Source organism: Scyliorhinus canicula, chromosome 2 (genome assembly GCF_902713615.1).
Source record: "Scyliorhinus canicula chromosome 2, sScyCan1.1, whole genome shotgun sequence".
Taxonomy (NCBI): Eukaryota; Metazoa; Chordata; class Chondrichthyes; order Carcharhiniformes; family Scyliorhinidae; genus Scyliorhinus; species Scyliorhinus canicula.
In genome coordinates, this window is record NC_052147.1 from 162,675,572 (window position 1) to 162,702,772 (window position 27,201).

The following is a 27,201-nucleotide window of genomic DNA, read 5'->3' on the forward strand; positions in this document are numbered from 1 at the left end:
ATTTTCCGATGCTGTCTCTTGAACCCTAGAGACAGATGGAGTAAAAATATGGTCAACTTTTGTATCGACCACTGTACCGTCATTTTGTGCTGCAGATTGGTGCATTTCTATATCTGAGTCAAGGTCAGAAATAGTTCCGTAATAACAGAGCAAGGCTGGAAATACTCAGGCAGCATCTGTGGTGAAAGAAACAGAGTTAATATTTCATTTGAGCATAACTTGGAAAAGTTAGAAATTTAATAGGTTTTGATCATTCAAGGGGTGATGATGGGAAGAACAACACCAGAGAAGGTCTTTAACTGGGCAGAAACCAGCAGAGATTAAATAACAATAGGTTTCATGGTGGAAGGCCAAAGAGAACATTGATGGGCAAGGAAAGAAACAAACCCTGTCCAGAGAGGTATGAAAGGCAGTATCCTGAACAGCTGCTGTCCGAATGTGAAGTAAAGGAAATATGAGAAAAAAACGATCCAGCAAACAATTAAAAGCGAAATGGGAGAACAGGTTATGATCTAGAATTGTTGAATTTGATGTTGTGTTAGTTATAAAATGTCTGGCTGAGAGGCAAGGTGTTATTCCTTCAGCATCATTGGAAAAACTCAGAAGGCCAAGAATCAAAAGAACAGGGTGTGACCAACGAGCAGAATTAAAATGAAAGCTGACTGGAAACCCAGGGTTACGTTTGCTGACGAAATGGAACCATCCCTCAAATCAGTGACCCAGTCTACGTTTGGTCTTCCCATTGTAGAATAGTGGACATATTGAGTAGTAAATACAGTACACAAATTTGAAAGTGACAGTAAACTGCTGTAGTGTATGGAAGGAGTGTTTGATGCCGTGGATGGTGAGAAACAAAGAGTAAAACGGGTTGGTGTTGCATTTCCTGTGCTTGCATGGAAAGGTGCTACAAGAAAGGAAGGGAGTGTTGTGATGACTGAGAGTATACCAAGGTGTCGCTGAAGGAATGGTTCTTTCAGAATGCCGAAAGGGGAAAGAAAGAGAAGCTGTGTTTGATGGCGGCAACAAGCTGGAGATGGCAGAAAATGATCTGGTGAATCTGTACACTAGTAAATTGGTAGCTGAGGACAAGAATAACTTTATCTTGGTTCCAGAAGAGTTGAGGTTAGCGTCTGTATTGGAAACAATGACTTTATGTTCAGAGGTGGAATGATGGCCCCCAGGAGAAGTAGAATGAATTGTTAGAGAGTTGGCATTTGTCCTCTAGATACGATCCAGGTTGCTTTGATTTTATGCTGACAGCTCTGGAGGGAATGGTACTGACTTGTTATTTTACATCGTGTAGCATTCTAAATGAATTGGGTCACTGGCCTTGGATCACTGTCTATGTGTAGTTGGTATGCCCTCCCTATGTCTGCTCCGGTTTCCTCAGGGTGCTCCGGTTTCTTCCCATAGTCCAAAGGTGTGCAGGTTAGGTGGATTGGCCATATTAAATTGCCCCTTCATGTCCAGTGATGTGCAGGTTAGGTTATGGGGTTTCAGGGATAGGGCGGGGTCGATGAGGGGGTGAACATGGGCAAAGTGTTCAGTCGAAGGATCAGTGCTGACTTGATGGGCGAATGGTCTCCTTCTGCACTGTAAGGATTCTATAATTCTATGAATTGTAAGGCTGTATTGGTGTTATTAATGGAACATATTCAAGAAAGATGGGGAAGAACAAACAATGGGTCAGCAATGATCAAACATATTATTACAACATCAGAAAAGGACAAAGTACTTGAGGGTTCAAAGTTAGAACATGAAATTTATTTGCCCCGATATTTGGGCACAGGGGCCTGGGTTCAGAGAGTTCCCATGCCCATTAGAAATGGTATGGTTAAGATGCACAATTCATGTGCACAAATCATTTCTACGATTGAATGTGATAAGAGCATCCTCTGCCACCATTTCCTTGCAGCCATCCTCTGCACACTCCAGAACATTGGGTAGCATTCTGAAGGAACTATATATACTCAAGACGACCTTCCTTTCTTCAAGAAACAGTCCCTACAAAAGGTGAAGTTTTGGCAATGCAACACAGGATGCTGGATGTAATTATTTCACACCATTCAGGAAGAAATAATGGCACATTCAGGGAAAGGGCAGGTCTCTGAATATTGTCATGCTGTCCTGGCCTGAATCTGTTGAGAGCTCTTGGTCAGGAAGGAGGCCATTGTTCTGGGGATGAAACTCTCCAGTCTAATGCTGCAAATAGAGTGAAGACAGGTGGTGAGGATATTGAATGCCCAGAGTATTGCTTGACACATGTAGCTGAAGTGCCACAAAAGGTTTACTGACCTCCCTCAGGTGGTCAAAGTGCATGGATGCATCTCCACTGATGGGACCATCAATTCACCAGAAACCAGGAGTAGAAGTAAACTGTGGCATTAATCAACTAGAACAGTGCCTGCCTGTGACTGGTCTGTTAGTGGGAGCCGTCTGCAGGGTGACTGCTCTTCATACCTCCCCTCAAGGGGTGGAGCCAGGGGTGGAGCCCACACAGGCCCCAACATGCTATATTATAGGTAATACCATTAAAAAGTCCATAGGTGGAGACCATATGGGCAACAGCATAATACAGATAAGCACATGGTGAATTGTTACTGCAATACATTCACCACATTCACCCGCTGTTAAAAAAATGAAGTCCGGCGGGGGTGGTGGGTTCATAAGTTCAGCCTGTCTGGTGCACGGATTGTGTGCTGCGATTGCCAAAGCTCTGATATCGCCGCTGGCCCGGGCCTCAAACTCATCCATGCTGGCATCGGGAGTGAAGTCGCCGGTGCGGGTACAGACGTGGACTCTGGGAGCATGTCTTCTGGAGCTTCATTCATGTGGGTCGGTGAAGGGGGAATGGTGGGCAGGAGTGGGTGCGGGTGCCAAGTAGGGGCGGGGGGTGCTGGCCAGCCTAGGTTGGGCGGGATAAGATGGGGTGGCGGTGGTAGTGGAACCTGCGGGTGCTAGGTCCCGGTGGAGACCGTATCCTGTCAGCCGTCGGGGTGTAGGATGTATGCATACTGGGGGTTGGAGAGTAGGAGCTGGGCCTTCTCGACCAGAGGGTCGGACTTATGGCTCCTGACGTGCTTGCGGAGCAGGATGGGCCCCCTGTGTCTTCAGCCAGGGCGGAAGCGAGGCCCCTGAGGTGAATTTCCTGGGGAAAACAAATAGGTGACCATGAAGGGTCTCGTTTGTGGCCGTGCAAAGTAGGGACCTGATAGAGTGGAGTGCGTTGGGGAGGACCTCCTGCCAGTGGGAGATTGAGAGATTCCGAAACCGCAGGGCCAGGAGCACAGTCTTCAAGACCATCGCGTTCTCCCTCTCCACCTGCCCGTTTCCCCGGGGGTTATAACTGGTAGTCCTGCTCGAGGCGATACCTTTGCTGAGCAGGTACTGACGCAGTTCGTCGCTCATGAACAATGAGCCCCGGTGAGTGTGGACGTACGTGAGGAAGCCAAACAGGGTGAAGACACTATGTAGGGCTTTAATGACAGTCGTCACAGCCATGTCGGGGCAAAGGATTGCAAAGGGGAAGCGGGAGAACTCGTCAATGATGTTGAGGAAATATGTGTTGTGGTTGTTGGAGGGGAGGGGCCCTTTGAAATCGATACTGAGGGCCTCTTTTTCGACTGAGAAGTGTTGAATTTCAGAGGTGGTGAGCGTTCGTGAAAAAAACACTACAGGCCTGCCTGCCTGATTGAGGGTAGTGGCGAGGGCGACCTCTGATGCGTCGTTCTCCACCTGGAAGGGGACGGACTCGTCCACCGCGTGCATCGCGGCTTTGGCAATATCTGCCTTGATGCAGCTGAAGGCCTGGCGGGCCTCAGCCATCAGTGGGAAGATGGTGGCATTGATTAGTGGGCGGGCTTTGTCCACATAGTTGGGGACCCAGTGGGCGTAATATGAAAAGAACCTGAGGTACCTTTTCAGGGCCTTGGGGCAGTGGGGAAGAGGGAGTTGCAGGAGGGGGTGCATACAGTCGGGGTCGGGTCCTAGAACCCTATTTTCCACAACGTAGCCGAGGATGGCTAGTCTGGTTGTGCGGAAAATGCACTTCTCTTTGTTGTAAGTGAGGTTAAGGGTTCGGGCAGTTTGGAGAAATCTCTAGAGGTTGGCATCGTGGTCCTGCTGATCATGGCCGCTGATGGTGACATTGTTCAAGTACGGAAATGTGGCCCGCAGCCCGTACTGGTCCACCATTCGGTCCATTGTTCTTTGGAGGACCGAGACCCTGTTCGTGACGACAAAGGGGACCCAGAGGAAGTGTAAAAGGTGGCCGCCTGCCCCAAAAGCCATGTAGTGGCGATCCTCCGGGCGGATTGGGAGCTGGTGGTACGCAGACGTCACATCGACCGTGGAGAACACCCGGTCGTGCGCGATCTGATTAACCATGTCTGCGATCTGGGGAAGGGGCTAAGCATCGAGGTGCCTGGAACGGTTTATGGTTTGGCTGTAATCTATAACCATCCGGTTCTTTACGCCGGTCCTGACGACCACCATCTGGGCTCTCCAGGGGCTATTGCTGGCCTCAATGACTCCCTCCCGCAAGAGTCGCTGGACCTTGGACCTGATAAAAGTCCTATCCTGAATGCTGTACTGCCTGCTTCTGGTGACGACTGGTTTGCAGTCGGTGGTTAGATTTGCAAAGAGCGGGGGAGGATCAACCTTTAGGGTTGCGAGGCTACATACAGTGAGTGGGGTGGGCTCATGAGGTTACATTGGAAATCCCGTCTCAATAGAAGAGGAGCGCAGAGGTTGGGGAGTAAATATAATTTAAAATTGGTGTACTTGGCGCCTTGTATTGCGAGGGTTGCGACCCGGAAGCAAGGGAGATGGTTTGATGCACCGGGAAGATTGGGAGCGAGCAGCGTCTTACCATGTCCGGATGAATGAAGCTCTCTGTGTTACCGGAGTCAAAGAGGCAGAGCGTTTCATGTCTATTTACCCGGACAGTCATCATAGAGCTCTGGAGGTGTTTGGGTCACGACTGGTCAAGGGTGACCGTGGTGAGTTGCGGGTAGCCGGCGTGGTCGGAGGTGCTGGGGTTGTCCGTACAAGTTGGTTGCACGTGTCGGGCGGCGTTGCAGATGGCAGCCAAGATGGCGGTCCCCGTTGGTCGCACGTGTCGGGTGGTGAGGAAGATGGCGTCCAAGATGGTGGCCCTCATGAATCGCGTACCCGACCCTCAGACTCACAGGGCCGCAATCCTGTAGTGTGGAAGCGTGTCTGCCAGCTCTGCCCTTTCCCCCTCCCCCCCGGACGCGTCATCCGCCTCATGCTGTCCGTGGGGGCAGCCATCTCCAAACCCGCACTATATGTGCGATTCATGAGGGCTGCCATCTAGGCCATCCTCGTCCACGCGGCCGGCCACATGCGATTTGGATAAGGACGGGTGCAACAGTTAGATCTGTGGGACTCCGAAGCAAGGTCTGCAACGTTCACCAGTGAACAATTAGCCATTGCGGGAACGACAATGACCCCAGTAATTTACGGGCAATAATCAGTACAACTCCCATTGATCCTCGTGAAGGGACACGGCGTCTGTTGGCTAGGCCGCAATTGGCTTAAGTGCAGAGGAAAACGTGGCTGACGGACCGGAGAATCCAGCCTGTGGTCGTTTTTGGAATTGGTGAACTATTACAGAAAGTACCTCCCCAGCCTCATGACCATGTTAACCCCCGTATTCCTCTTCTTAAAATGAACCAGCAATGGGCGTGAAAAAAGCAACAGTAAGAAGCATTCACACAAGTAAAAAAAAATTTTACTTCCTCAGGCTTGCTAACATGCTATACCACTAATCGTCATGCATGAGATGCATCATTGTATGGCACTTGTGCCATTTTATCACACCCCATGGAAGATGGCAAAGAGAGGCTGATCGCTTTGGCCTCCTGGACACTGGCCATAGCCGAGCGTAATTATGCGCAAATTGAGAAAGAGGCTTTGGCATGTGTCTTCACTGTGAAGAAATTCCATTCATATGTGTATGGTCAATGGTTCCCGCTCATTATGAATCACAAGCCACTGCTGGGTCTTTTCAAAGACAACAAAGCAATTCTGCCCATTGTCTCCGCCAGTACACTGCGTTCGGCCCTCCTGCTGACTACAAATGAATACACATTTGAGCATCATCCAGGTACTCAGATCGCAAACGTGGATGCATTAAGCTGACTGCCTTTGCCAATGCACCCTCCTTCCCAGGACTGATGAGGTAGTTTACCTGGTCAACCAAGAGGACATGAGGGCTTACACCCAGTTATGGAGAAAGTTTGGGAAATTCAGCGAGCTCCTACATCTGAAAACAGAATGGTTTAATTCAGTTTTCTGAATTTGTTGCTTGTTACAGCATGCTAAATCCATTAATGGACACAAAAGGACCCGGTCCTTTTAAAAGGTCATCACATCATCCTGTATGGGGGTTAGCATAGAACAGGTTTTTTCAAACTCAGGGTTGTGTCAGGAGGGTCGCAAAGTGGTCAGCCATGGCTTTCCTGATCACTGGAACAGGTGCCCAATGCCCGTGACCAGCTTTAGGAATGTTGGCCTTGGAGTGCGGCAATTGGTTGTGGTGTTTGAGGGGGCGGGTGCGGTGCAAGGCTGGACTATGGGTTGGTCTCCACATGTGGGGAGGAGGGCGGTGCGAGGGGGGTCCGGGCCTAATGGGCAGCCATGTGGGTGTGCAATGCGAACTGTGGTGACTCCAGCTTGGAGCTCTGCTCTGGGGCTTGTCCTCTGCTCACTTCTTGGCTCATCCTTTACCACCGAAAAGCAGCATGCGACCTGCAGCTCTGTGGTCAACCTGCTCAACGGCCGGCACAACATCTGCTTTGCGCACCCATGATGTGAAATACAGATCAGAAAGTGATCAGCAGTTTGTTACTGGGGTGGATGCATCTGACGATAGTATCAGCTACCGGACAGTGAGAAGGAAGCCAGGCAGGTTTGTCAGCCAGGAATACCAATCAAAGGAGGAAGTCAATATGACTGGCACATGTCAATACTGAAAGAAACTTACACAGTCATCACTTTGTGTCACCACTCTCTGGGAACCAGGAAATAAGTGCTTTTCATGGGAATGGAGAAGGAAATTGAAATGTTGGCTAGTGTGCACTTGAGAGATGAAGACACTTCCAACACTAATGAAGGTTCAACTCAATATTATTAACTAACTTCTAACTAACTAACACATGATGATTGTGGGTCTAAATGATGCTAAGTTAAACTAGAGACCTAAGCATTGTCTGAACCAATTGATTCTCTCAGCACGCGGTGTAAGTCTGTGCTGGGCTGGATGAGTTCTTGTTACACTCAGAGGCAGCACCCAGAATGAGCGGGAACCATGGTGCCCTCTGCCTTTATAGTGTGTGTATTCTAACTGGTGATTGGCTGCGGTGTTTGTACATGTTGATTGGTCCCTGCGTGTGTCCATCAGTGTGTGTCTGCACCATGATATACTGGTGTATATTTGACAGAAATGACTTGAATGTTTGGATAGGTGAATGCAGCGGAACCAGTAAGAAATATTGTGACATTCTGTGTGTTTGACAAGTTATCCCATCTCGCCTAAGGTCATAGTTTGTAAAGTAAAAACAAGACTGTACTGTTTTCTATACTTGTTTAAATTTGAAGAGAAATGAGAATATATTTAACACAAAGTTAACATGTAAATGTAAGGATGCACATGTTCAACTGAAATTGCTTTCATTTTCTGTCGATAAGTCATAAACTTAGAAAAACCAGGTATGGAAATAAAGTTTCAAAGTAAAAAAAAAGAATGCCTGCTTTGGGTGAGAAAGCAAAATTACAGAGGAGAAATTATAAAATTTTGTAGCTGCCAGCAAGCAAGTAACAGGACTGTGTGAAGAACAAAAGATAGATTATTTTGTAATAAAGAAGAGAGGGTCAGAGACAGAAACAGGCCCGGATTTCTCAACTGAATCTGCTAGAGAGAACTGCTCATGAGAGTCCACAGCAGGACAAAGCAATTCTGGTGTAGGTTGTGTGCCGAGCTCCAGAGCCTCCGGTGAGCAGCCCACTAAGGAGAAACTGAAATCGGAACAAACCAGTATAAAGATGATTTCTTGAGGTATGGCTTTGTTAATTGTGCCAATGCAAATCACGATACAAAGTCCATGGGCGTGATTCTCCGCCCCCCACGCCAGTTGGGGGAATAGCAGGAGGGCCATTTTTCATCCCCTCCCGCTATTCTCCCCCCTCTCGCCCGACTCACGTCACGAATCGCCGCTCGCCATTTTTTACGGCGAGCGGCGATACTCCGCGGCCGATGGGACGAGCGGCCGGGCAATTATGCCCGTTTTTTCATGGAAGTAAACACACCTGCTCGCTGCCGTCGTAAAAACGGGCACTGGATGCCCATTTGGGGTATCCAGAGGCCCGTTTGGGGCGGGAGAACCACCGTTGTGCTCTGGAGGGGACAGGCCCGCGATCGGTGCCCACCGATCGTCGGGCCTGCACCCAAAAGGGACGCACTCTTTCCCCTCCTCCGCCCGACAAGATCAAGCCGCCACATCTTGTCGAGCGGCGGTGGAGAAAAGCGGAACCGCGCATGCGCGGGTTCCGTCAATGGCGTGATGATGTCACCCGCGCATGCGTGGTTGGAGCTGGCTCTTGGCGCGCGGCCTTAGCGGCGGTCGTTAAGGCCGCGACACCGTGATTCCCGGGGTCCCGCTCCTAGCCCCGATGGGGGCGGGGAGAATCGGGTCCCGGGAATGGGTGTGAAAGCTGCCGTGAAACACGGCCAGTTTCACGGCAACCTTTACGACTCTCTGCATTTGGGAGAATCTCCACCCATGTGTATTATTTTCAGGGAACTACAGTTAAATGACAGTTTAAAACCCTCAAAATGTCAAAGGCATTTGAAGTCCTAAGCATGGCGAATTCGAGGAGAAACCTCTTGATTTTTTTCAAAGGATGTTATCATAGAATTTACAGTGCAGAAGGAGGCCATTCAGCCCATTGAGTCTGCACTGGCTCTTGGAAAGAGCACCCTACCCAAGGTCAACACCTCCACCCTATCCCCATAATCCAGTAACCCCACCCAACATCAAGGGCAATTTTGGACACTAAGGGCAATTTATCATGGTCAATCCACCTAACCTGCACATCTTTGGACTGTGGGAGGAAACCGGAGCTCCCGGAGGAAACCCACGCACACACGGGGAGGATGTGCAGAATCCGCACAGACAGTGACCCAAGCCAGAATCGAACCTGGGACCCTGGAGCTGTGAAGCAATTGCGCTATCCACAATGCTACTGTGCTGCTTCTCGGGATGCAGTGAGAACTTAAATCATCAGCTGAAGTCCTTCGCAGAAATGTAACAATGAATGACAAAGCAAATGAGATTGGGAGGACCAAGCAGGCTCACCTGTCACATTAATGGTAAGCAATAATGGTGTGTTGTGAAGGTCATAGAATTTACAATGCAAATAGAGGCATTCGCCAATCGAGTCTGCATCGGCCCTTGGAAAGAGCACCCTACTAAGCTCACGCCTCCACCCTATCCCCGTAACACAGTAGCTACACCCAACCTTTTGTTTTGGCCACTATGGGCAATTTAGCATGGCCAATCCATCTAACCTGCACATCCTTGGGCTGTGGGAGGAAAGCGGAGCACCCGGAGGAAACCCACACAGACACGGGGAGAACATGCAGATGCCACACAGATAGTGACCCAGCCGGGAATCGAAAATGGGATCCTGGAGCTGTGAAGCAACTGTGATAACCATTGTGCTACCCTGCTGCCCACTAACCAGGTCAGCCAGCGTAGGTTGTGAAGATTGGCCAGCCTGTGTCGCTAAGGTCAGCGGGCATCGGCCGTGAAGGTCAGCCAGGGTGGGACCCAAAGGTTGGCCAGTTGGTTAAAATGGGTGCCAGGCTGGCAGTGCCAGAGTGCCCAGTTGGCCGTACCAGGGTGCCAGGTGGCACCAGCAGTGCCAGAGCACCATCCTGCCCAAAGGGCATGAAACTGGGGGCGTCCGATACCCTTGGAGATCCCAACGAGTGCAGTTCCCCCTGGTCCCCGTTTGTAGTGATCAGTACGAGACAGCGCTTGCCTGAGGCCCCTGAGGCAAAGGGATTGAATCCCAAAGCCTCGGATACCTTGAAAATCTGCACATTAGAGTACGGTTTACTGCCTCGCTCGAATGTGCAGACTTGCCAAAATCTTTGTGGGCGGGATTCCCCTTGCAACTTCTCGTGAGATTGCATTGAATCTCGTGAAGCGTTGCGAGCCGGGAAAATACCGGGAGCGGGGTCTCCAGGCTTTCACCGGCCACATTACACTGCAACGAGTTGCTTTTCCGGTGCAGAGTGGCCGGAAGATTGCGCCCTATTTGTAATTCTCCTATCAGCGGAAACAATCCATCAGTGCCCTCTCTAACAAGCCGCCTCAACCTTTGTCAGGGAAACTAAAGGCATCGCAATAAATATCCTCAGGCACAATCTGATGATGGATGGAATTGCTTTTTGTTTTTTTAAACAGTAACATTGATCAGATTGGGCATTCCCTCAGTATTTCAGAGATTTGGTCCTGATGCCCAAATATATTAAGGCTGGTACTGGAACACAGTTTAATTCCATTGACTATATTTTCAGACTCGTGAATTTGTGTCAGAGCAGGATCAGATTTGGAGGATTGGAAAATTGACCTCAGAGAGTCCATGATTGGGAGGAGGTGGGGATGTGGTGAGTGGACGAGAGCTACCCCAGACAAGTGGTGAATCAGAAATTAAAGCTCTTGAAAGGCATTTCAAGGCAACTAAAGAGACTCCAGTCGAGATTCTCTTTGAGGACAAGAAAGAACCAAGGGATGAAAGACAATTTCCTGGCAGAAGATGGACATTGGGGTGGGTAGGTTGGTGTCTTGCGGCAATGCCCAATCCTGTGAGGAACATCCCGACCCACACTCTTCAAAGGCATCCGGTCACACATGTTTCCACTGGCTAAGCGGGAGAGGGATTGTCCCTGCACCACCGCCGGGCAGTGGTGGCTACTTTAAATTTAAAACTATTTGCTACGCCCCCAGAGGATGCATCCATTGCCAGGCCCCTTTTCTATCTTACACATGTTAGCAGCATCCACTTAAGATGATGCACATGCTGGTTTGTCATTGGATGAATCCCCAGGATGTGTTGCCTGCTTGGTGACAGGCTAAAGGACATCGCAGCGAGAACACAGACCCTATTGGAGGGATTTTCTGCACCAGGTTGTCGTCTGACTTGATCGGTGACGGGAGCAGTAAATCTTGCAAGGTGACCAAATTGCATTTTACACTGAAGTAAAAGTGTAACACGATTGTTCCTCCCTCTCTGCCAATGATATAATGGGATTTGTGACAAATATATTTATAATATATTTACATCTCATTATCATCCGTCTAACCTGAATCACCCACTTGGAGGAAATCCCATTCAGGGAATAAATTTTGGCTTGTCTCCCACAGCATGTAGTTGTCGGGCAGACTTCCCACAGGAACTCTCAGGAACGCATTGCTCAGGGGGAGAAGGTCATGCCTAGGCACTACCTGGGCATTACACCCTGGGATAGCCCAATCAATGTCTCCTGGCACTGCATCAGTGCAGGTGTAAATGCCAGGATGTAGTGGCCGGAAAATGCCAGGGGATGTGTGTTGTGTGAGGGGGCTGTATGCGGGTGGAGGGAGGGGGAATTCCATTTGAGCTTTTGTGCACGAGGGTGGCCATTTAAAATGGCACCCTGAATTTAAAAAAACTAAAGTTGGATGCTCAGATCATTATAATACAGTAGAGAAATGAAGCAAACAGTGAAGGTATGAACAATCGAGAGTATGAGAGTATATTGGCAGCTAACACAAGAGCAAACTTAGATCTTTGTAAAAACAGGAGTATGAGAATAGATTTGTTGCTCCTCTTCAGGGGAACACAATAAATATTTCAAAAACATAAATAGTGAAAGGCTAGGTTGGTAAGCATAAAGGAGAGCTTGTTAAGAGGGCATGGCTGTGGATCTCAAAAAGTTGTTTGTATCTATCTTCAGTGGAGAAGAGGATTTTTGCCAATGTCGCACTTAAATGGAGGTAGTAGCAATTTTAGATTGGAACAAGATAGAAAACGATGATGAAAATAATTGATGGCATTGCTGAAAGAGGCAAGGTCACCCAGTCAGATGGAATGTACCTGAGTTTGGGAAAGGGAAGTAAGTAATTGTGGAGGATCCGACTACAAGAATTTAATCCTTTTTAGCTCTGAGGGTAAGTCCACAAGAAGATTAAAACTGTTACATCCCTCTTCAAAAAAGGCAAGAGGGATAATCAAGGCAATCAGAGACCAATCAAACCAACAGCAAGGGAACAATTCAGACCAGGGACATTGCACTGAAACTGGATGAGTGTATATTTGATTTATCATGGGTGTGTTTCCATCCTCATGTTACACACCCTCATTTCGGTTACCTCAGATAGTAATTTCATTACAGGCTATATTATCAGAACAATCATTCATGATGTAATTATTGTGATATTTAAACAAAGCAGAGATTCCTCACCTTCAGGTACAACTGGTTGGATTTGGATTATATGATCTTTACTCAGTGTCCTCAGTGGTGTCTCCAGAGATTGTTGTAGTGTTTCCACATTCCGCAGATCATTTACCTTGAAAATATAACTAGGGGACAGTGAAATCTGTTGGAGTTCACTTTCGTCTGCGTCACCTGACCCAATACAGAAAGGTGCTACACCAGCTTCTTTCAGAGCTAATGCTGCCCGACTAACATCATCGGATGACTTGCTGCCAGTGAGAAGGATCAAGAATTGGGGTACACCTTCCTCTGCTCTGCCACCAGCAGACTGAGTAAAGATGTTCTTTGTGACATAGTCCAAGGCTGCACCAGTGTTGGCTCGACGTCCTCCTATTTGGCTGAGACCATTTATTGCGTCCTTCACATCCTGATTTGTGGTGTGGCTGGTTAAGTAGAAGTTGACTCTGGGATTATCACTGTACTGTACCACACCAACTCGGACTTTATCACGTCCAATGTCAAGATTATCGGCCACTCTGGAAATGAATCTTTGAATTGAAGGGAAAGCACCTCTGACTTTGTCTGATCCATCAACAAGGAACACAATATCCCTCTTAACACCAGCTGTAAGAAATGGGAAATAAATGTCTGGCAGTTAGTGGTCAGGTGTAAAAATAAATATACAATATTAATGTTGAGTATGTTTTAAAAGAGTTGATTTTATATTTTCTTTGATTAAACGGTACTAAAATGAAAGCTTTCGATGAACCATGAAGCATTAGGTATTGTGAACCTGGTGTTAACAATGTTATTTGATAAATCAAATATAATAGAGACATAACTTGTGACTTTGCTGAGGGTAATACTTATTAACCTCACTGACTGTCTTTTTTCAATACCTTAAGAGATCGAACTTGATCACAGGGGTAAAAAAGCATTTAATTTAGAACAAGTTCCCGATGAAGACAGATTACTTGGATAATTAACGGCATGAATGGACAAATAATATTTGGGGCTCGTTTAATTCATAGAAACATAGAAAATAGGAGGAGTAAACCATTCAGCCCTTTGAGTCTGCTCTGCGATTCAATATGATCATGACCGATCATCCAGTTCAGTAACCTATTCCTGCTTTCCCCCCATATCCTTCCACTGTCAGGATTCTCCATCTCGCCAGCCAGCCAATGGGGTTTCCCATTGTCGGCAGCCCCACGCCATTGGGAAATCCGCGGGCTGCCGGCACAACGGCGAATCCTGACAGTGGAGAATCCTGCCTGCCATATTTTGGCCCCAACTGCTTTCTGTGGAAGAGTATTCCACAGACTCACTGCTCTCTCGGTGAAGACGTTTCTCAGTCTTAATGGTCTACCCTGTATCCTTAGATTGTGACCCCTGGTTCTGGACAACCCCCGCCATCGGGAACATCCTCTTCCTGCATCTACCCTGTCTTGCCCTGTTAGAATTTTATAGGTTTCTATGAGATCCCCCACCGTTCATCGAAACACCTGCAAAGATAACCCTAACCGACTCAATCTCACCTTATATGTCAGTCCCGCCATCCCAGGAATCATTATGGTAAATCTTTGCTGCACTCCCTTTAATGCAAGAACATCCTTCCTCAGAGAAGAAGATCAAAACTGCATAAAATAGTCCAGTTGTGACTTCTCCAAGGCCACGTAATTGCAGAAAAACATCACGACTCCTGTACTTGAATCCTGTCGCTATAAGACCAACATATAATATGCTTTCCTTACCTCTGCTGCATTTGCATGCTTACCTTCATGACTGGTGTATGAGGACACCCAAGTCTCATTGCACATTCCCCTCTCTCAACCTAAAGGCAGTCAGATAATAATCTGCCTTCCTGTTTTTGCTACCAAAGAGGTTAACCTCACATTTATCAATGTTACACTGCATCTGCCATGTATTTGCCCACTTGTTCAACTTGTCCAAATCAGACTGAAGCATCTCTGCACCTTTCCACAGCTCACCCTCCCACCCAGCTTTGTGTCATCCACACATTGGGAGATATATTTATCTAAATCATTAACAAATATATTGTGAAAGCTGGAGTCCTCACACTGATACCTCACTGTCTGCCATTTGGAAAAATACCTGTTTATTCTTTGTTTCCTGTCTGCCAACCAGTTGTCCACACACCTCAATATACCACCCCTAATCCCATACATTTCCATTTTATACACTAATCTCTTTTATGGCACTTTGTCAAAAGCCTTCTCAGTCCAAATAACCACATCAACTAGCTCCCCCTCATCAACTCTACTAGTTGCATGCTCGAAGAATTCCAGTAGATTTGTCAAGCATGATTTCCCCTTCATAGATCCATGTTGACTCTGTCCGATCCTGCCACTGTTTCACAAGTGCTCTGCTATTTATCTTTTCTTATGGACTCAAGAATTTTCCCACTACCTACATCAGGCCGACTAGTCTATAATTCCCTGTTTTCTTTCTACCTCCCTTTTTAAATAGTAGAGTTACATTAGCTATCTTCCAATCTGTAAGAACTGTTGAAGAGAGATTACTTGTACTTGTGGTGTGAGTTTGAGTGGAACCATTTCTGTACAAGGACTAACATCATTGCATGGGTTGCAGATTTAAAAAGAGGAAGGTTAAAGTTGCGGCACAATTGGACCCTCATTGCAATATATGGAGATAAACTCATTGGGATTTGGCGGAAAGATTGCCGGAAACCACGGACAATTCAAGCAGATCGATTTTGAAGTGGGAAATATATGTGATGGTTTCCTCATTTTGCTGTCAATAAAGGTTACTTGCTGTAGTTATATGTTGAAATTACAAGTGAGAACATCATAGGCCATTATCTATATTCATATCATCAAACAGAAAGGGAGCTGGTCATGCTATTCAACTTTTCAAATCTATGGGAATATATGAAAAGCCTTAATTTGCCTGCTGCTGTATCATGTCTTCAAAAATTATTTCAAATCATCTCACATACCATGAAATAACTTGAATAAGACCATGTAGGAAACCATTTCAGCAATGTTAAATACAATGAAATTCGGTAAGAAGCAGATATATATTACTGTTATTCTTCGCTTGCTTTATAAAATGCATGTTATTTGGGATCCAGAACAAAAACTTAAACATTGGTCAAAATATCCAATTATAGTTTATGGCAATTGGCTAAAAGTTACACAGGGATTAATGTTATCACTACCAATGCTTTATTCAAATGTTTAAAAACATTACTGAAACTCAATGTCTTCCTAACCTTGAGCAAAATTTTTGTAGATAGTGATTATTTTCTCTTGGTTTAGTTGTTTTAAGGGTGATTCCAAATGTTGTTGTATAGTTGAAACATGCTGTAAATCATCTACCCTGAAAACGAAGTGGGGAGACAGTGAAATCTGACGGAGTTCATCTTCATCAGCATCTTTTGATCCGATGCTGAACGGTGCTACACCAGCTCCTTTCAGTGCCACTGCTGCTTGTGTAATGTCATCGGTGGACTTGCTAGCTGTGAGAAGGATCAAGAACTGGGCAACACCTTCATCCATCCTGCTTCCAGCAGACCTAGTGAACACATTTTGTCTGACATAGTCTAATGCTTCCCCTGTGTTGACTTGGGTTCCTCCTTTAAGGCCAAGGGCATTTATTGCTTGCATCACTTCAGGTTTAGATGTATAGCTGTTTAAGTAGAAGTTAGGTCTAGGCGTGTCACTGTACTGCACTATACAGACTCTATCACTTCCAATATCAAAGCTGTCAACAATTCGAGAAATGAATCGTTTTATCATAGGAAAGGCAGATGCAACCTTGTCAGATCCATCGACTAGGAACACAACGTCTCTCCTCTCTTCAAGATAAACAAAGAAGTACAGGTATCACATTATTTTGTCAATTAAAGAAAAGCCTGTAAACGAATACTGGGTCTTTGATAAACAGAAATTTTGATTAAAACATTTATTGTGCTTTGACTATGATGTACAAAAAATTAAAATAAAGTAGAAATTATTTGTGAATGAGTTCACTTCTGACATTTCCATGTCTTAATATGCTTTTTATATTGTCATTGAACTCACTCATTGTGCAGGTCTATCCCATCTTGAACTGTTTTGTTTTCATGCCTTATAATGAGTTTCTGCGCTCTCAGGACCTCATTCATCTTTATTCTGCAGCCCTGCTATAAATTGGATATTGCTCACTATTGTGCCAGGGTAATGCTTAATTTCTAGGAATAGCACCAGGGAAATGGACATAGGGTCACTTTGCATCAACTCTCCCGTCTTACAACGCTGCCCTAATTTTTCAAATGGTTTTCCAAATGGGGGGAACAAGGCCAGGTGCAGGCTGACAGTTAATGAGCCAGGTGCCCTTCCCGGCTTGCTATCTCACTTTCTTCTTAATACTTACATGTGGTGTCATACCAACAGGCTTGCTGGAAAAAAAATCAGGCCACAGAGTTTGTACCAAGCTTCTTCACAGCTAATATTGCCAGTACGATGGTAACAGCAGGTAAAATTATTCACAGCATCAGCTCCCAAATTCTTTAGACCTGTAGAAGCTAGAAGGCTCCAATGTTGACAGCCAGCAATGTAACTGTAGGCCTTGCTTGAAAGCCTATAGCTATTCTCATGCTTTCATTCCTGATTTCCCAACACAAACCCCCATCAGCATTTGTGCTTGTACATGGGGTACGCGCTGCACTTTGCAAATGACATTGGCCTGAAAACTTTGGATTACGGCCGTACAATTATGATAGGAAGAAACGGGAGGTGAAAAGAATATCAGCCCTCGAAAATATTGGTTGTAACTTCTTTGGAGTGGCCATCAGCATCGTATTATCACCCTGTGCCCGATTACTAATGTCAATTTTCAGACCATCTCATCCGACCTCCCAATTCAGGCCAGGCACGACCCAGGCAGCGCTGTTCATTCTTGAGGCTCTGGCTGCTGTAAGCCAGGTAAGTTTTGATGCACTATCAGTGACCACTAAAGCGAGGTTGTAGTCCAATTGAAGGCTTTAATAAGCTAGATGTTTCCCCCAGCAGCTCAGGTACAGAAATGAAGCTGCTGGGGCTGCACGGGCTCTTATACCCTGCCTTGCAGGGCGGAGCCAACATACAGTCTCAACCAATAGACAACATGCATTATTCACCAATGGTTCCACCATTACCGTAATACCTCTAACCAGACTACCACATTCACCCCCTGTTAAAAAAAGAGTCCGGCGGGGGTGGTGGCTTGGTATTACAACTTTGTAACATGGTAGGATTTATGGTTATGGAGGTACCGTAATACCGCCGTACAGCGTTTTGACTTATAATCATAACTATTTACAAAATATTTTACAATGAACTATATACATGTTACAGTGAAGCAATCAGTCGATCGGGGGCCCTGCTCGTCCTCTGTGATCGGCGAAGCTTCGGTGGTGACGCCGGTGGAGGTTCGGGCGTCTGTGACTCCGGGAGCGTGGTTTCGATCTCTGTGGCAGCTTCAACACCCCTAGACGGCGCTGGTGGGGAAGCTGATTGACCTGGGAAGGGAGCGTATGTGGGGTGCGTCGGTGGGTGAGGTGGGCCAAGATGGGACCGGCGGAAGCACCGATCCTCCTGGGAAGGGGTCGGCTGTAAGGTGCACCAGTTAGATGGTGGGTGGGACTGGTGGTGAGGGTGTGCGCGGGGATCCGGCGGGCGCCAGGTCTCGTAGGGAGACCGTGTCTTGTCGGCCGTTGGGGTACGCCACGTAGGCGTACTGGGGGTTAGCGTGGAGAAGATGGACCCTCTCGACCAACGGGTTCAACTTGTGCGCCCGCACGTGTTTTCGGAGCAGGATGGATCCGGGGGGCTGCCAGCCAGGTCGGGAGCGAGGTTTCGGTGGAGAACTTCCTGGGGAAAACAAGGAGCCGTTCGTGAGGTGTTTGATTGGTTGTGCTGCAGAGCAGTGACCGGATGGAGTGGAGGGCATCTGGGAGGACTTCCTGCCAGCGGGAGACTGGGAGATTTCTGGACCTTAGGGCCAGTAGGACGGTCTTCCAGACTGTTCCGTTCTCCCTCTCTGCCTGTCCTTTACCTCGGGGGTTGTAACTGGTCATCCTGCTCGAGGCAATGCCCTTGCTGAGCAGGAATTGATGCAGTTCATCGCTCATAAAGGAGGACCCCCTATCACTATGTATGTAAGCGGGGAACCTGAACAGTGTAAAGATGCTATGGAGGGCTTTGATGACGGTGGTTGAGATCATGTCGGGGCAGGGGATGGCGAACGGGAATCGGGAGTACTCATCAATCACGTTCAGGAAGTACGTGTTGCGGTCGGTGGAGGGGAGTGGATCTTTGAAGACTGTGCTGAGACGTTCAAAGGGATGGAAAGCCTTTATCAGGTGCGCTTTCTCCGGTCGGTAGAAGTGCGGCTTGCACTCCGCGCAGATTTGGAAATTCCTGGTGGCTGTCCTGACCTCCTCGATGGAGTAGGGCAGGTTTCGGGTCTTAACAAAATGGAAGAAGCGAGTGACCCTCGGGTGGCAGAGGTCCTCGTGGAGAGCTCAGAGGTGGTCCACTTGTGTGTTATTACATTTGCCGCAGGATAGGGCATCAGGAGGCCCATTTAGCTTCCCGGGACGATACAGGATCACGTAGTTATAGGTGGATAGTTCGATCCTCCACCGCAAGATCTTATCATTTTTTTATCTTGCCCCGCTGTGCATTATCGAACATGAACGCGACCGACCGTTGGTCAGTGAGGAGAGTGAATCTCCTGCCGGCCAGGTAATGCCTCCAATGTCGCACACCTTCTACTATGGCCTAGGCCTCCTTCTCGACTGAGGAGTGGCGGATTTCGGAAGCATGGAGGGTACGTGAAAAGAAGGCCACGGGTCTGCCCGCTTCGTTTAGGGTGGCTGCCAGAGTGACGTCAGACGCGTCGCTCTCGACCTGGAAGGGGAGGGACTCGCCGATGGCGTGCACCGTGGCCTTTGCAATGTCTGCTTTGATGCGGCTGAAGGCCTGGCGGGCCTCTATCGACAGGGGAAAAGCTGTGGATTGGATCAGAGGACGGGCCTTGTCCGCGTAGTTGGGGACCCACTGGACGTAGTATGAAACAAATCCTAGGCAGCGCTTCAGGGCCTTGGAGCAGTGAGGGAGGGGAAACTCCATAAGGGGGCGCATGCGTTCAGGGTCAGGGCCTATCACTCCATTTCACACTACGTAGCCAAGGATGGCTGGGCAGTCGGTGCTAAACACGTATTTGTCATTGTTATATGTAAGGTTAAGGATCTTCGCGGTCTGGAGGAATTTTCGGAGGTTGGTGTCGTGGTCCTGCTGGTCGTGGCCACAGATGGTGACATTGTCGAGATACGGGAATGTTGCCCGTAAACCGTATCGGTCAACCATTTGGTCCATCTCTCGCTGGAAGACCGAGACCCCGTTTGTGACACAGAAGGGAACTCTTAAGAAGTGGTAGAGTCGCCCATCTGCCTCGAAGGCAGTGTACTTGTGATCACTTGCTTGGATGGGGAGCTGGCAGACCTAAGGTCCACCGTGGAGAAGACCTTGTATTGAGCGATCCTGTTGACCAGGTCGGCTATACGGGGAAGAGGGTACGCGTCCAGCTGCGTAGTCGATGACCATCCTATGCTTCACCCCGGTCTTTACCACCACTATTTGAGCTCTCCAGGGACTGTTCCTAGCTTCAATGACTCCTTCCCTCAGTAGCAGTTGGACCACCGACCTAATAAAGATCCGGTCCTGGGGACTGTACCGTCTGCTCCTGGTGGCGACGGGTTTGCAATCCGGGGTGAAGGTCGCAAACAAGGAAGGCGGGTCGACCTTGAGGGTCGCTAGGCTGCAGACAGTGAGAGGGGGTATAGGGCCGCCGAATTTGAAAGTTAGACTTTGGAGATAGCACTGGAAGTCTAACCCTAGGAGTGTGGCCGCGCAAACGTGGGGAAGGACGTAGAGCCGGTAATTTTTGAACTCCCTTCCCTGGACCATGAGGGTTGCTACACAGATCCCCTTTATCTCTACTGAGTGGGAACCGGAGGCCAGAGAGATTTTTTGATTAACGGGATGGACGGGGAGAGAACAGCGCCTTCCCGTGTCGGGGTGTATGAAGCACTCCGTGTTCCCAGAGTTGATTAAGCAAGACGTCTCGTGTCCATTGATTAGCACCGTCATTGTAGCAGTTGAGAGTGTTCGAGGCCGGGACTGGTCCAGGGTCACCGAGGCTAATCGTGGCAGCAGCTGGGTATCGTCGTCAGGCGGTGTGTGGTCACCTGTACTGAGGTCCTTGGAGTCCGTCTAAGATGGCGGCACCCACTGGTCGCACATGACTGAGGGTGTATAAAATGGCGGCACCCATCCATTGCACGCGGCGTCAGCAGAACAAGATGGCGGCACCCGGAGGCCACACGTGGCCCTAGAAGAGAAAGATGGCGGCGCTCGCTAGCCGCACGGGGCCCATGGAGAGGGATGTAGTGGCGATCCGCATTCGCTCCCTGAGACCGCAGTGACCGCCTGGGCCTGGCATACCGCAATGAAGTGGCCCTTTTTGCTGCACCCTTTACATATGGACGCCCGGGCTGGGCAGCGCTGTCGGGGATGTTTGGCTTGCCCGCAAAAATAGCAGCAGGCCCCCCCGGGGTTGCCGGGCCATCTTGCAGCGAAAGCTTGTGGGGGAATGTGGGTCGCCTCGGAGTCTGCTGTAGAGGGATTCCACACTGCCCAGGGGGCTGCCGCCCGGTCGGGGGCATAGGCGCGGGTGTTTCGGGAGGCCACATCCAGGGAGCTGGCAAGGGCCCATGCATCCTTGAGATGTAGAGTTTCTTTCTCTAGTAAACGTTGGCGGATTTGAGAGGACAGCATACCCGCAATGAAAGTGTCCCAAATCAACAGTTCGGTGTGGTCGTTTGCTGAAACTTGCGGGCAGCTGCAGTTTCTCCCCAACACCAGGAGCGCACGGTAGACTTCTTCCATTGGCTCACCAGGACTTTGTCACCACGTCGGCAGTAGATGCCGGGCGTAGACCTGATTTACAGGGCTAATGTAATGTCCTTTCAGCAACTCCATTGTGGTATCGAAGTCGTCCATGTCCTCGATGAGCGAGTAGACTTCTGGGCTCACCCTCGAGTGCAGAATCTGCAGTTTCTGTTCCCTCATGGGTGTATTTTCTGCCGTTCCGAGGTAGCCGTTGAAGCACGCTAGCCAGTGCTTGAAAGTCGCCGCCGAGTTTACTGCGTGGGGGCTGAGTTGCAGACACTCCGGCTTGATTCAGAGCTCCATTCTTTAAATCTAGCTTATTAAATTGATTCATGATCAATGACCATTAAAGCGAGGTTGTAGTCCAATTGAAGGCTTTAATAAGCTAGATGTTTCCCCCCAGCAGCTCAGGTACAGAAAGGAAGCTGCTGGGGCTGCACGGGCTCTTATACCCCACCTAGTAGGGCAGAGCTACCATACAGTCTCGGCCAATAGACAACATGCATTATCCACAATGGTCTTCCAGCATTACTAGGTACCGTAATACCTCTAACCAGACTACCACAAGTTTAAGGGCCGTTTGAAATGTAAGTGTCCTTGACAGGTGGGTAGAAGCTAAGTGGACAGAGGTCAGGCCCTAGACCGGGCTCAGTTCTCGTTGGGCGAGGATTTGGGGTACGGTACCCGTTCGGGAGGTCAGGTCAAGGGGTCAGGGCTGAATCGCATCATGGGAGATGGAGCCAGGTATCCGGCGACTGTGGGGCTCTGAGTCGAGCCTTTGGGGAGGGCGCGTTTTGTCAGGTCTCGTGCGGGTGGCAGAAACCCCATGGGGAATTGGGAATACCATGAGGGGGAGATGAGTTGGTGGTATCTGAGACAAGTTTTTAAAAACTCTTACACTTTTTGGCAGACAGTGGATTAATTCAGTCGACTTATTGGCATGGCTGTCAAGTGTACCAGTTAATGGAACAGATGCAAGACCTGGGCGGAATTCTCCGCTCCCGGGAAAAATCGGGAGGGCCATCGTGAACTCGGCCGAGTTTCACGACGGCCTCGGAGGCCGCTCCTCGCCCTCTATTCTCCCCTCCCGTCGGGGCTAGGAGCGGCGCTCCGTAACTCTCAGCCGCCGGGCGGCGCACCGAGTGCGACATGACGGCGGCGCCAATGTGACGTCAGCCGCGCATGCGCAGGTTGGCCGGCTCCAACCCGCGCATGCGCGGCTGACGTCACGACGGCTGACAGCACGAACTCGCGCATGCGCGGTGCCCGTCTTTCCCCTCAGCCACCCTGAAAGACGTGGAGGCTTGATCATTCAGGGCGGCGGAGGGGAAATAGTGCGTCCGATTGAGACGCCGGCCCGATGATCAGTGGGCCCTGATCGCGGGCCAGGCCATCATGGGGGCACCCCCTGAGGTCAGATCGCACCGTGCCCCCCCCCAGGACCCCGGAACCTGCCCGCGCCGCCAATCCCACCACTACCAGAGGTGGTTTAAACCACGTTGGTGGGAAAGGCCTGTCAGCGGCGGGGCTTCGGCCCATCGCGGGCCGGAGAATCATTAGCCAGAGGTTGTTCGGGTTGGTATCATCGTCTCTAGATGGAATGTTTTGACTGACTCTTCAAGAAGGGGACAGAGACTATTTGTGTTCCAAGTTCCAGCAAAGTTTTTATAAGCCCAAAATACAATGCAAAACTTTATTTCCTTTATCTATTCTACATTTGTTCTGAATTAAGTTGCAAGCTACAGCTTTTACTCCACTCTAAAACACCACCAGCCTACTCTCTTATATACAAGAGGTATTGTAAAAATGTTCCAATGAATCTTTAAAACAGCAATTCCACAAACAACAGCTCTCTATATCTGTATTGAACGGTAAGTTATTAATTAGCAAACTCAAGAAATAAAAAATAGTTTCCACAAGAAACTATAAAATTCTAACCAAAATAAAAATTACTTTTTCCCCAAATCCTGTACCCTAGTTTGGTTAAGTCCAAAGGTTGTCTTGGAGAAATAGAGTCCCATTATTTCACATTGTGCATCAATGGCCTTTCCTGTCAACTTTTTAAAACAAAGTTAATTTTTTTCTTAAATTTAGAAACATAAGTCGTGGTAAAATAAACAGCAGCATGAAATTTTAGGCTTGAATCTTTAAATTTAGAATTGGACATTTTAAATTAAATCACAGCCAGCTCCAGGCTGGCCTGATGGGAATTTAAACAGCACAAGCCTGAGTCCACTGAACAGAGACAGACAGTTGGGACAAGTCTGGACCTGCCCTGTCAATAAGGCAAGACATCTGGAAACCATTGGTCCCATTCCAGTGGATCAATTGTTGTGGATTGCCCTGATAAAGTTAGACTTTCTGGCATCCGGTTTTCCTGCCTTTACCATATATGGAGTAAGGTTACGTACGGACAATATACCTGTAGAAAGACCCCTGGGGGTGGATTCCTGGTATTCTGCAGAGTTGCAATCAGCAAGTCCATTGGATGTTGCAACTCCGGCCTTGAAACCTCATTGATTAAGGGCCAGAGAACTTTCTGAAAAGGCACGAAGAGGGGGGTAAAGATCAACCACCCAGGACCCTCCTCAGTGAAGACTCAGTGCAGAGGTACAGAGAAGATTCAACGATAGACCAGAGGAAGGGAGCAACGTGCGAGACCCAGCTTCATGGACAAAGGCCCTGAGACACCTGAGTCTAAGAGAATTGGATTTGCTGCTCAACTGAGCTCATTGGACCAGTAGTATTAAGAATCTTGTGATTATTATTGGGATCATTTAAAGGAGATAACTGTTTTACTGTGTTAAATAATATATTTACTTGAATCATAAACTTGTATTTGTCCTTTGCTCATCTCGCAAATAAGGACACCTGGATAAAACATTTGAGTAATAAACTGGTCAAAGTCTCCGAGGTTTTACAGATAACAAAATCTAAATTCCATAGTTCAGAACAAGTCAGAGGGAGCAGGAAATAAGTTGTTTAACACCAGTTTCCTAAGTGAACAAAATAATTTGTTAAAAAATGTTACCTTGCTCAAAAATAAACACTGCTTTCATTTTGGACAACAGCTCCAGTTGAATAGTAGATAAATCTCGGAAGTCTCTCATTGTTAACACAAATGTTGGATCATGTACTATCTTTTGTAGCTCTGATGTGTCGGCACCCTTGGCTCCGATGGCAATGGGCACTATACGAGCCTGCTTCACTTCATTTGCGATTCTTTCAACATCATCTCTGGATTTCCCAGCAGTGATGAGCACCAGGATTTGTGAAGCACCTGCTTGTTTCCTGCTCCCTGCAGATTCACTGAAAACCTTCTTCGCAACAAAGTCCAGTGCAGCACCAGTGTTGAGGGGACCTCCTGTTTTCTGACGGAGGCTTTTTACTAATTCCAAAATTTCATCTTTATTTGAATAAGTATCAAGACCAAATTCAAGCCTGCTTTTGGAACCATATTGTACCACAGCAACTTGATCTTTGTCAGGTCCAATATCGAGCTCCTGGATTACTTTCAAAAGAAATTCACGGACTTGAGGAAATGATCTTCCCATTCCAGGACTGCCATCTATTAAGAAAACGATATCCCTCTTCCTGGCTATAACAGTTAAAAAAATGAGTCAAGTATCATTAAAGGTTACAAGCAGTAAAGCACAAATAAGATTCAGTCAAAATATATAGTGATGAAAATCTGGGTACAAAAAAACCAAGGCCAGGATTTCCCCTCCCATTGGCATTGGTTGGGTTTGTTGATTTTGAGAAGGTCTTGGTCACGTTACAGCAGGGCGTGATCATCACCTCACCCTCGCTAGTGTGGGCCGCGTTTCCCACCCTTCAATATCGGGAACCTCACTGTCAAACATTTGCATATCTTGATTGGGCCCTAATGCTGGAATAATGCCCCCGTTAAATAATCCATCTGCAGTGGCATGATGTCAGAATGGTGTGATGCATGATTGGTTTCAAACGGCATGCACCTGGCGAGCAGAACTCCAAGGCGAGTTCGGAGGTGAGTGTCGCGCTCTTTGTCTTCAGTAGGTGAGGATGAGGGTTGTACAAGGACCTCATGAATGGAGTTGAGGGTGGGGGCGACTGCAGTGAGTTGAGGGGGATGGGGGTGAGTCGGGGGTGGAGGCTGAGTCAACCGCGGTTGAGTGGGGGCACCAGACTGAGTCAGCGGGAGAAGTGTTGAGTAGTGGAGGTTGAGTTGGACGTGGTGTTTGTTGGGGGGAGAGGGGTGTGGGGGATGGAGGGGGCGGGGGTGTGGGGGATGGAGGGGGCTGGGGGGGGGGAGGGATGGGTTATGCGGAAATAAGGAGCTCATTAGCAAGCCTGACCAGCAGCATATTCAAAAATGCCTTCTCGAGCTGGGCCAAGAGTTTCTTGAAAGGGCTGACAGAAGGGAAGCCTGGGGAATAGGCTTGAATGCAGAAGGGCCTAGGGAATCATCACGGACTTAAGGTTCCACATAATCGGGGAGGGGTGTGGGGGGGGGGGGGGGGGGGGGTGGGAAGAGGTGGGAGGCTTCTGCAAGTGGGATCTTGACAAGGGGAATGCTAATTGGAAAACATGTCAATGATCAATAAGCATCCCGTTGCAGTTGGGACTGTTCAGCTTGAACTCATTTAACATGCTTAGAATCAAATTAGTCATGCAACTCTTATGTAAATTCTATGATTCGATAATAGTGCCCACTCAAGCACCGCTTAAGTGTAAGACTGCTGTTCAGCATTTAACACTTGCGTGCATGGACTTCCAAAATCAATGACTACCACTGCCTGACTGGACAAGCAACCGTTTCTCTTAGAAAGGTGGCCATGTCATACTGCCTAAGGACAACACCCTTAATCCTTCGCTCCGTGCTAAAGTGCCCCTTCTATAGACCAAGTTGACTGCAAGGCTTGGGAGTGAAGCTTTCGACAATGCCTGAAATGGGAGCTCAGGAAACAGTAGATTTCCAAAGTGGTAGACACACAATCATGAGGTTTGAGGAAGTGGTGGAGTGATGTCTTACCCAACCAGCATGTGAACTATTGATTGTGAATGATTGTTGTAGCCAAGGCATGAGTCAGTGGGCTTTGAAAGTCAGCTACAGGTGATGATTGGACAAAGAGTGGTCTCAATGAGCAAATGTTAACCGTCAAGGCTCTCTCTTTGACACTGCAGTAAGGAGAATGTATGAAACATGGAGCCTGGTGATCTTGCTATCATTCTCGCTTCCAGATAAGAGAGAAGAAGAAGATGACAGAGGCACTTGGCTCACCATCTACAGGGGCAGAACCAATGATAGTGCCTGCTCCGCACACAGAGTATGAACGGCAGAGAACCATTGCTTGGAAGCACACCACTATACCTAAAGTCTACAGACAAGTCTAACATACTTGCAGATGTCTGACAACCGGTGTCACCGAAGACTATACATGTTCAGTTATCTGGTTGTTCACATCTGCCACCTGCTGCATGATGTGGCGCTCCAGGAAAGTGGAAGTCATCGACTGCCAGTGACGCAGAAAGTGACTGCAGCACTCAATTTCTATGCTAGTGGTCCATCCAGGGCTCCACAGATAACTGTGTATTTCATAAGCCTCCACAAACCAGGTGCATCCGGGATGTGACAGATGCAATCTTCACAAAGGCATAAAACCTCATCTATTTTGACTGGAATCATGCATGAAGCAAGATGAATGGGATTTGCGCAAATCTCTTGCTTTCCATGGGGCAAGGTACCATCGA

At 48.2% G+C, this 27,201-nt stretch overlaps 1 protein-coding gene across 8 annotated transcripts in view; it reads right to left on the bottom strand.

Moving 5' to 3' along the window:
* LOC119960740 (collagen alpha-3(VI) chain-like) overlaps positions 1 to 27,201 on the bottom strand; it is a 314,544-nt gene that overhangs the window by 191,398 nt on the left and 95,945 nt on the right. For 6 of the 8 annotated variants that reach the window (XM_038788388.1, XM_038788372.1, XM_038788368.1 and 3 more), the window contains 3 exons: positions 24,500 to 25,066; positions 15,765 to 16,349; positions 12,536 to 13,132 (listed from right to left, as the gene is read on the bottom strand). In XM_038788388.1, coding sequence (XP_038644316.1) covers positions 12,536 to 13,132; positions 15,765 to 16,349; positions 24,500 to 25,066 — 1,749 coding nt within the window. The remainder of the gene's footprint in view (positions 1 to 12,535; positions 13,133 to 15,764; positions 16,350 to 24,499; positions 25,067 to 27,201) is intronic. The other 2 variants (XM_038788380.1, XM_038788364.1) reach the window with 1 other exon arrangement.